Raw genomic sequence first — 18,438 nt, forward strand, 5'->3', positions numbered from 1 at the left:
AACCCACATGTCCTGTACAATAGGTGGGGCAATTTGCTAAAAATCGCAGCCCTACCCGAGCAGTAATGCAGTAGATTGAGGCAAACGAAGCCGGAGGCAGGGATGCAATAATGCAAATCGAAGCTTCAAACCCATGCTCCTTCCTCTTTGATCGAGCCCTAGACGGATCTCTCAGAGGCCTCCCTGCAATGGTTGTCAAGTATGTACTAAACTCATGTGGAAACTGCTGATTCCAAACTATCTAAATGACTGTAAAGTGTGGTAAATTTTATAAATTTCAAACTGAGAAATGTCAAGCTGCAAGTTTTTTGGGCCTGTTTATTGAGCACAAATGGGCAGAGGGGTTAATCAGGGCAGAACAATAATTACATAGGTAAATAGGTTGAAAAAAATGCATATGTACATCAAGTGTTGCATTGATCCAGAGGAAGGCAAAACCAAACACACAGTATGACCACTGCCAAATTAACCTTACAGGGATGAAAAAATGCCTCACTGACTCTTATATGGCTGCAGTAAGAATTGCAAACCATTTGCTACAGAACAATTGTGTGTATGTGGTGAACTTGGGCGCTGGGGATAGGACAATGTGGAACTAGATCGATCTGAAGTATAATAAATGTATTTAATATAACAGATAAAATGGCTTCTTTAGGAGTGAATATAGTAACATGCAAAATAATTAGTTCAGGTGAGCAAATGGTGACACCAATAACATAAAAAAAAATACAATAATTAGCTCAGGTGAGCAAATAGTAACAACAATATTAAAGATGCAATAGATTAGCTCTAGATGAGCAAGTGTAAAGCAATTAGCTCAATTGAGCACATGAAAAGATAAGTTCATACCAGTCTAAGGTGGTGAGTGTCCCTTAGGGTAAAAGTTCATGGTGGAGATTATCCGGATACAATCCCACCAGACACACACATGCATAAGTCTCAGTTCTGGAAGTTTAAGTCCTGCACACAGGTGGGCCAACGAGTTTCGAGCCTGTAGTGGTTCTTCACCATTACCTTTTACCCTGTGACACTGGGCCCGATTCAGAGATGTGCACTAATCCAATGATTATCGCACATCTCCAATGTTTTGGGGTCTGCGTATGCACAAGACCTAACCCCCCCCCCCGCCAAACCCCCCCCCCCCCCAAGCTGCAGCATGATTGAGTGTTTGGGGGGCGAAACTGGCCACCATTCCCTGAAATGGGGCAAGTCATCCCGTTTTCCAGGAGAGGCAAGGCCAGGGTCTGCGTCGGTGGACACAGATTCCTGGCCAAGTAAGTGACCAGCACCCAGTCAGGCTGCAGTAAGCTTTAACTTCTGCAGCCTGGCCAAAGGAGCAACCATTGCGTCCAGGCTGCAACCTTGATCACATCGCTGGGGTCACAGATGCAGATGCAGTTTCCTACAGACACCTCCTGCTGCATTAGCATTTTAGATGGAGGGAATTGCACAGCTGCTTGTGTGCGGCTCTGCAGTTCTATCTATCTCTGAATCAGGCCCACTGTCATAAATGCTCATGGTGAAATAGTACTTCCTCCTTTCCCCATTTATGGCCCCTTGTCCTCTGTATGGTAAGTATTTGTCTTTGCACCTTAAACAGATGCATGTTCTTTACACATATATTTTGTTATAACAAATCTGTTTCTGTATTTGCACTTCTATTATGTTGTGAACGACTTACCATATATTTGCATCTGTTACTTCTGCCTTTTTATTACTAGATCAGGCGCTGTATTTATGTTGGTGGCAAGTGGAAAGCTGCTATTGTTTCTGTGTCACAGATAACACCCGCCCTGTGAAGCCCCTGTTGCTACACATGAATTGATTGAGCAACTTTATTTGTATTTATGTGTATTTGCAAAATAGTTTTTATTGTTAACATTTATGATGTATGTTTTATATTATGGATTCATTTAACAATACAATATTGATTACAATAACATGTATTGTATAAAAAAAAAACACAGCAGGAACCACATGTATTGTGAAAGGGGATATAGAGCGCACATTACCCCCTTTATTCCCATTCTAACTCAGTGCAGGAACGATACTCCCGCACAAAGATGCAGCACTCCGTACCACAACACACCACCCCCTAATCAACAAGAGCGCAGTTCTACCCACCATTTTCACATGAAAGGGGATTTAGTCTGGAAGCAGACGGTCTAAATGCCGACCGCCAGCTTCCAGGCTTTCTAATCCCGGCGTGGTACTAATGACCAGCGTCGAAAACTCAACTCGTTTTCAACTCAAGTCGAAAACTATCATTAACCATACGCCGGAAGACCGACGCCCGGCATACCGAACGAAGGTAAGCCGGGCGTGGACAGCCGCGGAGGGGAGGGTTAGGTTTAGGGCTCCTGGGGGGGACTTAGGGTTAGTCATCTCGTCGGGAGGGTTCGGTTTAGGCTAGGGGAAGGGGGGGGGTTAGGGTTAGGCAGCCCAGGGGGAGGTTAGGGTTAGGCACCCCCGGGACTTAGATTTAGGCGGCGGGGAAAGGGGGGTTAGGTTTAGGCACTTAGAGGGGGGATTAGGGTTAGGCACCCCTAAGGGAGGGTTGGGGGGGAGAATTAGGTTAGCGATACTTACCTTAGGGACAATCGGGACCTTCACCCTTGTCGGGCTGCCGCTGTCGGCGGCAATACCTACTACACCCTGTGAAAGAGCCATGATTCTCCTAATCCTAAATGCACTGAGACATTGGGCAATGAAGCCAGTTCTCAGACATTACTGCAGAGGTTCAGTGCACAGGTCACCATTAGGGCTCATAATCTACATTTCAGCATTTAAAGTTATTGCTGCTCTGAGGTATGTATCCGAACCATCCCTGCTTAAGCAAATACTGTATGCCTCCAGTACACAGCAAATAGACTACTTGCTAGGAAACCCCATTACCACATAAGCTGATCATGGCATAATGAGGTTGTTCTTCCGGAGCAGAACTTATTCCTTAAAAGGCTCTGCAAATACAGGGTGACTGTGAATTTAATTCTGCAAGCCTGGATAAGTATTTCCCCTCCTACCTTAAAATTATTTAAGGAGAAGCTCTTTCATGTGTTTAATATGGAATGGATAGAAACCACATTAATGAAGGAAATCCGAGCCTCTAAATTCTTTACATCTCAAACCTGCCTATTGTAATTTGGAAACATATCCATGCATCATTTAGGAATACCCAATGGTATAATATCCGTGAAATATCTAATGATCATCCAATCAATTTGGAATCTCCATAACAATCTATAGTAAGGAATAAATATAAATTTTCCTGTATAATATATGTTCGTTCGTGGATATATAAATATCGGAATTGAGATAGAATTTTAAGTCGGTCTATTGTTTTATTTTTGAAGGGGGTGTGCTGGGTTCTCGGTCTCGTCTCACGACTTATACCTCTCATTATTGACAAAATTTAAAATTAGGAATATTACTGGGACCACTATCTCAGCTCGGTACTATACAGTAATTTAATTAGTTATTTTCAGCTAAATACTATAAATATTATTATAACTGTTATGACTTGAAGCTAATTTGTCTATGATTTTGTCTTCAATTATTAAGCTGCAATGTAACAAATACTGTTTTTATTTGTATATTGTTAATGGTGTTTCAATAAAAAACAAAAACAAAACTACAGTATCTAAAGCATTTACATGGCACAGATGTTATGAGTCTCTTAATGTGAATTGATCCTAAGTGATCAGGCAGAATGGCTCTTGGGACTAAAGCTGGCCATAAACGCTACAATTATCAAGGCGATCTGCCCGATATCCGTGGATCGCCCCGATAATTGTATCGTGTGTGCGGGCGACCGAGGGCTAAATATTGCTCGGTTGGGCATGCCGGATTGTCCAGCATGCCCGTCTGATGCATTATTTATGGGGTAACCTGTCGGCCGCATCGGGCAGTGTATGCCCAGCAGCGGCCGACAGACAGGCATTTCCTGTGTTCCTTCCCATTGAAGGAACAGGGAAATGTCTCCTCCCCCGGGTGCGGAGCGCAGATGTTGGGCTAATACACTGTGAGAAATCTCAGTGTATGCCGCGGACATCTGCGGATTGCAGGCTGCCAGATAAAAAGTCTGTCGGTCTGACAGGCATTTTATCTGGCCGTGTATACCCAGGGGCTTAAGGAGAGCGAGAGATCAGAAAGTTGATATTTATTTTCTATAGTGCTACTATGGTATAATTGAATCTGTTTTGACTAATGTAATGCATTTGTGGACAGGATATTAGTTGTCAAAGCGAAAGCCACAAGCCCTTATTTGTTTTGATATGAAAATATTTAATTCCTTTGTAGTTCTGCTATAACTATGTCCAGTGCTGAATTAGTCAGTGACAGCACTGATGCTTAAGTCTCATAAATACTGTGCAGCCAGCACTTTACACCACAACAATTGTTTTCATTTTTTTAATACCAGCAGTATTTAATGATGACCTAACCCAGGTAGGATATGGACAGGAATACATAAGCTGTCATGAATGATCATAGGGCAGAGATAGGCACCTTGTGTGTAACGGTACTACAAGTTGCATCATGCAGTGATAGCCTCTGGTGAAGAACAACATGTGGTCTAAGCCTGATTTTTGGAAATGTAAAAAGAAGTAACAAGCTTTGTTTTAAAAGAAACTTTATAAGAGAAATCCGTTGGATACCTGAACACTCACAATACTTCCTCTGCGGCTGCTGTTCTGACTCTCGGACACAGTCTGATTGCTGTAACATAAGGCATCAAATCCCAGAATTCCTCCAACACAGTCTCCGACTACACACACCTAGAAACAGAGGAGGACCAGCTTACAACAAGGGCTTTAGGTCATTAACAAATAGGAGAGCCGGTAAGCAGCTACTATAGGTCATCAAATCGGAGATGGCATTCTTGAGAAATGTCCCACAAATTATTATTCCCATTTTCTTTGTATTACTAGAACAAGGTAAGCAGAGCTATATATCATATCATATAATGGATTTGAGCAAAACATCAAACCCACATGCAATATTTTCCATTTGACATATTAGCAACATTTGTTTGATAACTTCACCTTGATAGAACCAAGATTCTATTTATAATACATTTTGTGACATCGTTTCCAAGCCCGCAATAACTCACTGCCTAAATGTTGTATTCTGATTTATTAGCTTATGATTTAAATCCTACAGAGACTTTAATGGTAATTTTAGTGATGATTACTCCCATTTTTTTTTCTCTTAAAGCAAGAGTGATTGCAGATGATTTACAGCTGCTTGAGAGAACTTGATGATCAGCTTTTAGTTCCCAAAATTTTTGCTGACAAACATCCCATTCAAACATATGTCTGTAATGAGCAAAACAAAAACTTTCCTCAACTTGAGCACTAATAATTATCCAGCTAAGAACAATGTTTCCCTTGGAACGCTGGTAATGTTTGGTCCTCAGCCCCATGTTACAGCGGGTCTCCTCACATGTACAGTAACAGGTAATTATGGGGAGCACTGCAGAAGTAATCTCTCATGAATAGCAAAGATGTGATAGCTATAACTACATAAAACATTTTCTAGTTGCTCTCTAAAGCAGGGCTCGAATAATCCCGGGCGCCATGGCGACTAATATTTTACACCCAATGGCCAGATTTGCAGGGACTCTGACCCATCAGTGACGAGAGCGACGTTTCGTTTAGAAACAAAACTATTTTTGCGATTGGAGACACTATAAACTGGCACGCTACTGGTTGGCACTCTGTTTAAAAATTTGTGCGGGTTCTGTAGGATGCGCTGCTGCGCTAACAAGAGCATCTGCACCCTGGCCTAGATCTCCTCACAGTTTTAGCATAGCTTTTATGATGTTCCCAGCTGCCTCCACCCTCCATTTTTGTAGCTCCCGGGTCCCAGAGCGGAGAGGATGGTGCTGGGCTTCACGGAAGGGTCCTGATGATCACAGCAGTGCAGAGTTCTAGGTAGGCTGGAGCCGTGGAGACCTGCTGTGGGGTGAGGAGGACTGCAGTGTGACTGTCACACTCAGACCAAATGCTGCTGGCTGCCCCTTCACATGGGCAGCGTGGATTTTTTTGTCAGGAAACTTTGCGGGCTGCTCATACTGCAGGTGCTCTTTAACATTGGGTAATTCCAGCAGAACACTAAAGTACACTAACCAGTAACAGCAGGGGAAGAGCGGGCTGGGCCTGCTGAATGAGACCAGCTCCCAGAACTCCTTGGATAGACCATGTCAGGCACCTTCACGAGCAGGGCTGAAACAGGGCTTTTCTGTGCCCTGTGCTGGCCATGACCACTGAGATCGTGACATCACGCGGAGGGGGCGGAGGCAGCAGCGCAGGTAATTACAGCACCGACCAGAGCATACCAAGGTGGAGTAATGGGGAGTGGTGGCAAAAAAAAGGGCCGGTGTATTGCGACCATTTTCAGGGCATCTGCAATCCCATATGCAATAAAAATGTCTCCTTTGTCTCAGTTTCTGTGGTCATAGGGTTACTCAGAACTGCAATATCTGAACTGAATTACCTACAACCAATGCTGCTTTTTTGTAGGCAGATGCTCGGATTTGCAAAACTGCAGGTGATCGTCAAAATACAATCCTCGGCGTCTGCGACATTTGCAAATTATCACACAGCAGCTGCGACATCTCTGAATCAGACCCTAAGCCAATCATAATGGTATTCATTAGGCAAAACTTTAAAGCCCAGTGTATTCTCCCTTTACGATGAAGATGGCAAAATAGAAGAAACTCCTATCACTTACATACACGTCTCAGCATCCTACAAAGAAGAATGACCGTCTCCTCACTCACCTGCCCAGTGAAGGACATGCCCTCTTGCGATTTGGTGAAATCAGAATAAACCTGGTTGGCGCGGTGAATAACCATTGCTACAGCCTCCAGATACTGTGGGGAGGACGTGGCCAGCAGTGGCAGGGCTGCTAGAGGAATATGGTCCTGGCTGTTAGACAAACAACCTTCGTCATAACTGTATGGACTCAAGCTGCAGAAAAAAAATAAAATATCAATTTACAACCACCAGTCTGCTGTGCCATACCTCCTTGTCACTGTATGTGTACCAATGTTGCATTGGTGAAAAAAGATCATTACTATGTACTATACAGTTTACACAGTTAGGTGCACAGCAGTCACCATTTTCTTGTACAATCATGTTTACTATCTACTTTTTGTGTTTTGGTTGTGGGACACAAGTTGTCTCAGATCACAAGAAGTGAATACTTACATTAATTAAAGTTATAATTATAAGATCAGCATCACCAGCTACTGTGCTTATTCATGTGTAAGAAAGAATGGTTTTCACCAAATGATGTGCAAAGTCACAATGAGCGTCTTATGTTATGCTTACAGAACTTGATAAAATTCTCATGGATGCTTTGCCACCTTTTTCTTTTTAAAGTGTGTTATACTGCTATAGAACATTATAGTATAACACATACTATAATGTGCTATTATAGTATAGCACATTACATTCAGCGACAGATGTCAGGGCCCAGGGTGCTAGAACTGCAGAACTTTATGAACACTGTAGGCAGAAAAGCTTACAGCCAGGATAAACACAGAGAAATCAGTGACAGCAGTCCACACTAGTGCCTGGTGATTTGTAAGATAATTATGGCTGCTGACCACTATTAAAGTACTATTGGTGGTGGGTCAGGGAAAGGTTATATATACTATATTTAAAGGAACAGTAAGTTTCCCTTTTTGGCCTTAAAAAACACTTTCACAAATGCTTATGTGATGATCATTCCAATACTCTTCTTTTGTTATATGACAGTTCTTATATTAGGTTTCCATGTGTGTTACGCAGCTTAATGACATCCGTTGTATGCACAAGACAACCATTATACAATAAAACTTACCAATAAATACATTGCATTGTTATTATCTCACTAGTGCAACTTCAGCAATGTTAATTGCTATTGTTTTATTTAATGTGCCCAGAATGTCGACATTTTCACAATGGCATCAGGTGCCATGTCAACATCTACAGAATGTTGACATGTTCACAATGTCGACATCTGAAATGTTACGTTAACTGTTAAATTTCGGAGCCGCCGGAAGGGTTAGACACTAGGTGGAGGTTAGGGTTAGGCTGCTTTAGAAAGGGGGTTAGGATTAGGCACTAGGGGGAGGGATAGGTATTAGGGTTAGACGTCTGCACTGGAAGTGACGGTCACATGACCACCGGGACTCATTAGCCGCTGCAGCCGTGAGGACCAGGAAAATGATCACTGGCCCACCAGGAATGTTGGGTCAACATTTTATCATGTCGACAAGTCATCCGTGTAGACAAGATGAATGTTGACATCGTCACTGTCGGCCTAACATACCACACTTGTCAATACACATTAGCGGCAAATTAATTCAGAGAAATGCGCTGTTGAAACAGTGTGAAAACAATCATAATGGCTGCACCCTCAGACCGCAACATTGCTCTTTTCACCACGTACACCGATAGGGGTGTGCAAGAAAATGAGCGATGTTGCTTTACCCCAATACCGAGTACTGTGCACAATCGCACACCACAATGACCTATCACTCTGAATTTAATTGCACCCATTGACACTTTCAGCAACAAGCAGTTTCCATGGTCTTTCAGGAAAAATTAAAAAATATGGGCACAATTCATTTGCGAGGTATGTGCCGTTGCGATGTGCAACTGCGGATATCACAGAGTTATGGTAAAGCAACATCGCTCATCTACACGGGCGCTAGGTAAAATGAAGACTATTGGGGTGACAATTGGCCTCCAATATGAGCGTTCCTGCAATGTTTAGACAGCAAATCACTAGCATCGCTCAGAAATTAGTTGTCCCAATGGAATCTCTCTCTAGTCCCATGTCGGGATATCGGCGGGCGGGATAGCGCCCGCTGGTATCCTGACTGCATCCCGTCCCAATAGAGTAAATTTTGTATACCGTACAGATAAAGGATTTCTGCTTTGATGGCTATGCAAACTGCAGTAACAACAACCCTGGATGTGCACACCAGGTGCTGCATGGCAAACTCTTGTGTGTGAGAGCCATAACACACTGAGGTGAAGTGCCAAATACATCGTTATAATGAGGGATCATTTTAGCCTTTTTTTGTATTTGTTGGGAAGGACAAAGTGTCTATAGAGGATAATAACATCTTCAAAACAATGAGCATACATAACAGAAAGAATGAAAACTGTTTGAAAAATAAAGCTGCAAGTAGCAGTAGTGAAGGAATTATGAGGGAGAGAAGTGGGAGCAAAGTCTAGAGGCGAAATACAAGAAGAAGAAAACGAATAGCGATACTAACTTGGATACCAATGAGAATGCTTCTGAGCAGATTGCTGGGCAGGGAACGAGTCTTACAGCAATGTGTCCTAATGCTGCTGGGTAATGTACCCTCATTACAGTGTCAAACACAGACTTGATGGTATTGACGTCACCCTGTTTGGAATTCTGATCTCCGCTGCCTGTATCCAGGATATTACCCCCATGAAGCACCAGGATAAGTACATGGACTTTACACGGCTGCATGGAAGCTTGTGCCGATTCATCCTGCATGAAACATAAGCATAATTACACACATGTCCATATATAGCAAAATGTTCCCAGCTGTGACAGGTATTGACTTACATAATTAATATTTAACACAACAGATGGCATGCCACCATTAAGATACCTAATCCAAATAAATATTTCCAAAATTCTAGTGTTGTGTCAGTGGTACTATGGTAAAGGATATGTAAAGTACAAGGAATATCAAAACAACTACAGTATTTTGAACCTTTGGAATTTATATTATTTTATACTTATCTACTCTATAAATAGTTTGTCTATTTTTTAATACTTTACTTCAAATATTTAAAAAAAAAAGTAAACATTTATTGTAGCTATAAGCCAATGATCTCCATTCGTCAAATGCTGCAACGCTGCCAGCAGGAAAGCCTCAGGGTGACAAAGCTTGTTCTAGCTTGCAAAAAGATGCTCCCCACACTAGAAAATGCTTTATAATTTTCAACAACCTAAACAGTAACATACACAAAGGGTTCATACACATTATGTTAAACATGAAATTAAATTCTATAATTAAACAATTGTGTTTCACTTCAGGGTGAATGAACTGTCCACTTGCACTGGAGTCTGTTAGAATACATAGGGCTGTATTCAATTTGAGCCGAAAAGTCTGTTTCGGCGAAAAAGTATCGCGGGTGACGTCATTTCGCCAGACGGAAACTTTTCGCCGTATTCAATTTCAGAGACTTTCGCCTAGGCGGAAAGTCAATGCAATGTACCCGGCAGAAAAGTTTTGCCTATGAATAACAGGCGAAAAAAGTGCAGAATTGGGGTTTTGGGGTGCAACTTTGCGGGATCCCCCGTGCAGCCTTAAAACACTTCCCCAAAGGTAAACTGTGTCAAAAAATTCTTAAAAAAGACTTAAGATCACCCCAAAAAATTACTTTCATTTTGGGGGCGAAAAAAAAAAAAAAAAATTGGGGGGAAAAAAGTTAAAAACTAGCGAAATAGACTCCAGGGGGTCCCCAAGTATGCCCCAGGTGTTTTTTTATTGCAGGTGCTTGCGGCAAGTGAATTTTTCACGTTTTTTTTAAACTATACATCAGCAACTTTAAAATATGCTACCCCCCATTTTCAGGTCCCCAAAATTTGCTGGGACTAGTTATTTTCTCCAAATAATAAAACAAAATGCTATTCTTCACCAATTATGTAAATACGCAAAACAGCGCCTATTGAGACTATTTAAATACACCAAATACCTTCAGCAGGCCAATTCGGGGGTATCCATAGTGAACCCCCATGTCAGTGCATCTTTTGGGGATTGCCAGGCTGATTACCCCATTTTGGAGAGGACTGGTCAGCTGTTCAAGTATCGCCGGGTGCCATTTTCGCGTACTATCATATTGAATACAAGGAATCGCGGGGACGCGCGCGAAAAGATTCCACACCCAAAACACGCGATATAGGCAAAAAGTCCGGCAGACAAAAAAGTATCGCAGGTGCGAAACTTATTGAATACCGCTCATAGGTGGAGTTTTATCAAAGCTCGGAGAAAGATAAAAGTGGAGAGAGATAAAGCAGCAACCACTCAACTTCAGTCATTTTTTAAATACAGCCTGTAAAATGACAGTAAGATGCTGATTGGATGGTACTTTATCTCTAGCCAAGCTGTACTCAATCTCCCCCATAATATGGAGATCAGGGATATCTACCAACTACAGCATATTCTGCATTACTGGTGTGCCCTGCTGTATATGGAGTACAGAAAACAGTCTACTGCGATTATTTTACTTGGTTAAGGTGCGTATCCACTAGGCAAATAAAATGAGCGATTGAACGATAACAACATCGCTGTTTGTTTTCGACATCAATCATCGCCTGAACATGATGGTCAATCTGCCGATAACGACAGATTGGGCATGTGCGGGGAGGAGGGAGGGTGTAGGCACTAACAAATGTAGGGTGTAGGCACTTACAGGATGAGGAACGACTGTACGATTACAGTGTTGTAATCATACTGTCGTTCGTCTATCGCCTAGTGGATACGCACCTTAAGCGTAAGCTGTTCTAGAACAAAGAAGGAAACATTGCCGATTGTGCATGGAAGGATTCCTAAGGATGTAAACTAAATTAGATATTTCACCACCATACAAATTGTGGAAAATAAGCTGGTATCAACTTTTAAAATACATTGTTCTAAAAAGAAATATAAATATAGCCAAACATATATTAGTGTCTTCAAAAAAAGAATGTATATGCAGTAGGCAAATATGAAGAAGCTATTGCTTCAATATCAATAAGGTGCTGGTAATCAAATGCACATCATTACTTAGATCATCAGGAGGTGCAACCACCCCCATATATATATCCATATTATAAGTCCTGCACCCTGCAGGTTTATGTTACCAGTATTCCAAGGAGGAAAGGCACTTGCAGAGAGCTCAGAGATGCCATTGTTGCTGCTCATCAGTCTGGAACAGGTTATAAGGCCATTCCATAGCAATGTTTCTACATAATTCTACTACAGTAATTCACCAGCTTTGGTAAATGTTAAATCTATACAGTACATCATTAATAAAATAAACAAGAATGGGTTTAATTGAAGGAAAGCTCCATCTCTCCAAGCAAAGAAACCACTTTGCAATATGGTTTAGTATTACAAAGTTAAATATAAATGAAACATATACTTGTGATTTTATCATGGAACAAAAGGCCTGATTCAGCAAGGATCGTAATTGCAAAGCTGCACGCAGGCAGGCAGCTTTGCAATTACGTCCTTGCAATAATGCAAATTCGGGAGGTGGTGTATGACATCCCCTGCTGTTTTGCGATCCCAGCACTGAGACGGAGGTCGATGTTCGCGATGGTGGATGGTGCCGGGCCCCAGCTTATTCAGGCTAGCCGGCTTGCGAGCCCAAGACTCTGAGTCGATCGGTGCAGATCCTGGGCTTTCCACTCCGAGAAACGACTCCACCCCTGCATCACCCCTTAAATGCCTCTGCCTGTCAATCAGGCAGAGGCATTGAAAGGTTGCGTGCGATTACGCAGGACCCATTCTGCACACTCGTAGAATTTGTCCTGCGCATGCGCAGATTCTAGGTAAACGGGAAACTGTAATCAGTGCATGCTGAACCAGGCTCAAAATCCGCTCAACAGACAAGACCAGGGGTCTGAATGCAAAACTTAACATTTGGGAAAACCAGCGTGTGAATGCCTTAAGTGCATATCAACTGTCCATAACTGTGGTGAGGGGTGGCGATTTGGAGAGATTTTGTAGCCACAAGGAAGGTAAGCATACCGACCACCAAGTGTCATTATATCAATCCTGTCGGGATCAGGCGTCGGGATTCTGACTGCCTTGGATCCCGTCTGTCGGTATTACATACCGATTCCCAGTGAAAGTACAACTTTATTAAAACATACATGCACACACATTCACACATACACCTAGAATCCTTGTAGCCAATCACTGCCCCTTCTCCAGTAGTAATCCACGACCGCCTTTGATCCCATCTGTCAGTATTACATACCGATTCCCAGTGAAAGTACAAGTTTATTAAAACATACATGCACACACATTCACACATACAACTAGAATCCCTGTAGCCAATCACGTCCCCTTCTCCAGTACTAATCCACGACACGTGTAAAAAAAAAATAAAAAAAAATACTCACCTATTCCTAGCATAGAACATATCCTCTTCGCAATGTCCAGATCCACTAGGACGGTACTTCCCGAATGACAGCTCAGCCGCAGCATTTCTCTATAGAAATCCTGGTGCTGAGCGTTCATTTGCTGAGAGAGGTGAGCCTCTGCCTCTCTCAGCCAATGAATGGTTCCCACCATTGACTCCAATGGTGAGATCCGCTAGGTTACTTAGCCAAGAGGACCTGTCCAGGGATTGAAGGTGAGTATGTGTGTAATAAAACTTTACTTTCACGGTGTGTCTCCTGTGTTTATTTTAACATTGCTTTTGCCGGTGGACTAGAGGTACCAGCGGGCCTTTAATGCCCCGCATGCTGGTATTTGTGGTTCTCCAAGTACCAGCATGCACGGGAGGCTTGCTTGGACCTGTAGTTTTATTGTAAAAGACAATATTTTTACATCAATTTTTACACTACACTTTACCCGGCACCCAAAGGCTAGGGGTGTCTGGGATAGCCCCGGGTTAACAGCACAGGCATGGGGTGCCCTGGAGAGGGGATCCCTTTATTGGGGGGGTCCCAACCTCCCCAGGGATCATCGGATCACTATCAGCATTAAACCCCTGCTAGAAAGTCTGGTGCTAGTTATGGCACCGATGCTACTCATTTTGTCCCCTGTATTTCCAAATCCAGGACCGGCACGCTGAGCCCAGTGCTGGTTGTGATAAATACAGGGGACCCCTGAGTCTTTTGTCCTCTGTATTTTCACAAACAGGAATGGCTCTAAAAAGTCCAGGGCTGGTTGTGCTTTTAGGGGGGGACCCCACGTCATTTTCGATTTTACACTTTTACACAGATGCATGCACGGATCTCACTGATCTGTACATGCATTTGTGTCTCATAGTACAGCCCTTTATTTAAATTTTTATGAAATCTTAAAGATGATCGTCAGGTGTTTGGGACATCAAACGATATATCCTTAACGATCTGACGACTTGGAAATCGTTAATGACGAACGATATATCATTTGATCGCTAGTAAATTGCAGTGTGTATGCACTATATTGTTAGTCCAGGATTTCCGGGGAGTTCAAGGGAAAACGTTAACGATATCGAATCATTTGCAAATCGCTTAATGTGTACCCAGCTTAACTTTAAAAAAAGCCCACATGTATAATCTCCGGGAGGGGACATCTCATGCTCTTAGTCACACAACATAACATACTTCACTTTATATGAACAAGTTGAGCCACTAGACATGTGCTGCTCTGAAGAAGTGCAGCTCTGTTTTTCTGCAGCTGAATGACAAACCAAAGTCCAAACAGTTAAAGCTTCCTGTACACAAAAAGGATGATGTGTTTATACGGGCTATGGTCTGTAATTTACAAGAACAGGGGAAGCAACAGATAAAAAATGTGCTGCTATGAAGAAACACATCTGTTCTGTAGAAATAGAGAGTCTGACAGCAACAAGAGTTTTCTTGGCCACTTTCTCTACTAATGACCGAGAGTGACTGTGATATAGTCATGCCTCTGTTTAATATCTTTCAATTGATAGCCTAATTTATTTAAAAAAACAATGATTTCTGCTGTGATGCTGTTTTATGACTAACTCCTTGTGTATTACAACGATTGCAGATTTTAATGATTGAATTTGTGTTGGTCATTTACGTAACTGAATGTAACTGAACAGGCAAGCATTCGTTCAGAGTGCAGTGAGCTCATGTGCAAACACATAGGGCTTGATTCAGAGGTGGAGACTAAAGGTGCCCACACACATACCGACTTTTCATCCAATTTGGCCGATTTCGACGAATCGTGATGACAGATCATGTAAAAAATGGCCAAATCGTGAGTTTCTACACTTGATCACGATGCCGATGCGCGTCCCCGCTCGTCGTACATCGCATCTTCAGATCTGCCGTGCTGTAGGGCAGATTAGCCAATCTGGGATACAATGCATTGGCTGCACGATAGATCTTAAGTCAGATTGGACATTTTTAACTCCAAATCGTGACGACTGCCTGGAGAGAGTTCAGGGGAAATTGTGTACATTGGCTGATTGGGAGCAAGTCGGTATGTGTGTGGGCACCTTAACAGCACACAATGCAGATGATCACGAAATTGTGCGTTTATTTGCTACTGAGCAAAAAGTTCCGAAAACAAGTACGACGCATGCGTTACTCTGAGTGTGCGCACAAATGCACTGTTGTGTATGAGACCGCTGATTACAACAATGGCAAGGGAAAACCGTGGGCGTTCCCGGGTGGTGAGTAGGAAGTGGCCTGAAGTGAACACAAAAAAAATCAGTTTCTTGGGTGGGTGGGTGCTTGGGGGTTGCTTTTGGTTATGGGAGGGTTGCGGGCGTTTGGAAAAATTATTAGTCACATATTTAAACAAAAAATTTCATAAAAAACTGTGTTTGTTAAAATAAATCACTATAGTAGACTACAAGAATAATCTTGGTAATAATTTCCATTTACCATGGTTTGCTTTTTCACCCCAATATTAATGACTTATAATTCTGCTGTGTCTGGTGCTACCACAGTGACATGGCACATGGAGGAGAGAGGCTTTGGAACACCCGTTACCTCAATCTGCTCTGCGCACTGCAAAATGCTCCTCCTCGGTCTGTTTTGAAAGGAGATGGCTTGTAAAAGGACAGCAAATGCATAAAAATGTACTTAACTCACTATTTGAAGCAAATTATTTTTGTAAAAAGGACCTGCAGATGTGCCCTCCGTCGTCGTTGCTGCGGTCTCGTTAAACAGCCCTTTTAGTCGCGCCTAGTCCTGTACGGGTTTTACTTATGCCGAGCGTCTTTACGTGTGGCCTTTTTGTTTGCCCCAAATGCATCTTATTCGCAATGTGATGGGAATAAGACGTACAAGCAGACTTTGCTGATTAAAATGATATGCAGCATGTATATGTTCTGTTTGCAGCTGCAGCTGTGTCTGCATAAAAAATGCTACGTTACAGTGTCAGCTGCTGCTTTCCACACCACGTTCCGATGATTTTACAGACTCGGCCGCACACAGAACATACACACACCGCATATCATTATTTATACAGCAAAGTCAGCTTGTACATTTGTGGTGAAAAAGACGCCTGGCTGTGGCCGAGTCACGCGGGAGGCAGAGGCCTTCATGCGCCCTGTCTAACGCAACTCATAACGCACGGAGGATAGACGAAGAAAGACATAGCTCCATGTAGGATTATTGTTTTTAGTTTATATCACATGTATCTTACACAAATATATTATACCCGACTCTAGTCTAAGCAGTCTATTTAAACTGGATTTACTGTAAGATTATAGTTGGCATCAGTCTACTAACATTTCCGAACTTCATGAATAAAATAGTTTGTGGATTGTTTAGAAACATGGGATGAGAAATACAGATCAAGTCAGGAGTGGGAAGCAGTGGATATAGGTGGGTAATATACACAAGAGGGGCAGCAGCATTTTGGATCGACTGTAGAGAAAAATGTGAGGACAGTGAGAATGTATTACAGAGATGAAAATAAGTGATAGTTGTATATGTGATCCGCGCTCATCAAATGGAGCCACCCAGTTGCGGGAGCTGCTATGTGTCTAGAGGTGTCCAGGCTCTACCAAGTATTTTTGGGTACAAATAAAAATCGACACAAAGCACACCTGTATTTTAATGGAATGTATGTTAATATGAGTGAAAATAAACATTAAAAAAAAAATAATAATATAAAAAATTAAATAAAAAAGTAAAAGTAAGCCCAGAAAAAGGAAAAAAGTATTTTGTATACATACCGTATACACAACATTGTATGTCCCAAAGCCAGATGTCTCGGCTTCGGATATGTAGCAGAACTACATTCAGAAGTAGCCGTGCCTGGGAAATTAGTGGATTCCTTTAGGGAGCCCCTATGCGTAGTGTACCTACGTCCCTAGGTCACAAATGTGGATATATACAGTCTTATTGCCCCTTAATAAACAATAGTTCCTTCAGGTATGCCATGGACGTTATCTAGCTGAATGTAAGTGGTGAGTAAACCCTTTTAGAGGGTTACTCTCCGTATGATAAATATGTGACCCTTATGTATACCACTGTGTGGTGTAGAATGTTCTTAGTGGTGGTGGGAAAATCTGTATAAAACAGTGCTTGTCCATACACTGGTATAGCGTACGTTACCCCTATATCCTAACAGGCTCCGGTGAGTCCACATTTATTATCTAATCATAGGGATGTGTGCGTCTACAGACACAGTGTCCCGTGCTGTGACTTATCCTTAGTTCCGTATCCTGAGAGAAGGGGAGATGTCCTGCACTTGCAGTGTTCTATGCGCAGATACGGCACTAAGGGTAAGTCACAGCACGGGACGCCAAGTCTGTAGACGCACACATCCCTATGACGAGATACTTTTTTTTTTTTTCTTTTCTTTTTCTGGGCTTACTTTACACCAATTTCTGATTTCATTTTTTATATTATTTTGATTTTTTTTAATGTTTATTTTCATTCAGATTTTCGTATCTTCATATATACATTTGCTCTGGAGCACTACAAATCCTTTGAATCTATTAAGTATTAAAATGTATTTTATTTATTTTAACACAAACACTGGTGAGTGATCTTGTTTATATCTAGAAGTAGTAATAGCGCACCAATACAGACTTCCATTAACATACAGGCGAGCGTTTTTGTGTCGATTTTTATTTGTACCCAGAGATGAAAATATACCTGAAACCACAGAATGGTGTATACTTATTTACATATGTCCATCATGCAGCAGGTTGCCATGTTAGATAAGGCAGACAGTGACTCATAGGCTTGCTTTGCACAAATGCACAGTGTGGATTGGTAGATTCACATACAGAGGCAAGGCCAGTGATATCAGCAGCACAAATCACTGTGACCAGCATCAGATCTCATTAGAGTACTAGGGGAAGGTAATTCTGTGTACTATTTAGCAGAGCTGCAGTGGAATGTCAGGGTAACACTGGACAGGGTACTTTACCTTCATGATTCAGTCTTCACTTTTAGTGGTATTGTGGTTATATTGCATATTGTGACAGTATCTCAGCAGGATCTCTATTTCTGGAGATAAACAGCAGCACGCACAGTCTCAATCCAAGAATCAATCTGAATCCACTTTACAACTGGCAGCCCATGCTACAAGAGAAATCTATATGTATAATGCCTGTGGCTGTGCAAGTTCAGCATGTGCCAGACTTCAGCAGTCCCTAACTACCAGTGTCAGTGTTTGCAAGACATCAAAACTGACCCAAGTTGGAACAGTAACAAACATACAGTCATACAAGGAGTATTAGTAATGCATGAACACAT

The 18,438-nt window shown here is 42.1% G+C and overlaps 1 protein-coding gene across 10 annotated transcripts in view; it reads right to left on the reverse strand.

Annotated features, from left to right (window-relative positions):
• The window catches only part of PITPNM2 (phosphatidylinositol transfer protein membrane associated 2), a 371,894-nt gene that overhangs the window by 66,320 nt on the left and 287,136 nt on the right, over nucleotides 1-18,438 (reverse strand). For 9 of the 10 annotated variants that reach the window (XM_088449121.1, XM_088449120.1, XM_088449123.1 and 6 more), the window contains 3 exons: nucleotides 9,275-9,519; nucleotides 6,782-6,971; nucleotides 4,656-4,775 (listed from right to left, as the gene is read on the reverse strand). In XM_088449121.1, the coding sequence (XP_088305247.1) occupies nucleotides 4,656-4,775; nucleotides 6,782-6,971; nucleotides 9,275-9,519 (555 nt within the window). The remainder of the gene's footprint in view (nucleotides 1-4,655; nucleotides 4,776-6,781; nucleotides 6,972-9,274; nucleotides 9,520-18,438) is intronic. The other variant, XM_088449125.1, reaches the window with a different exon arrangement.

This window comes from Taudactylus pleione, unplaced genomic scaffold (genome assembly GCF_031769625.1).
Source record: "Taudactylus pleione unplaced genomic scaffold, aTauple2 ptg000479l, whole genome shotgun sequence".
In the NCBI taxonomy this organism is placed as follows: domain Eukaryota; kingdom Metazoa; phylum Chordata; class Amphibia; order Anura; family Myobatrachidae; genus Taudactylus; species Taudactylus pleione.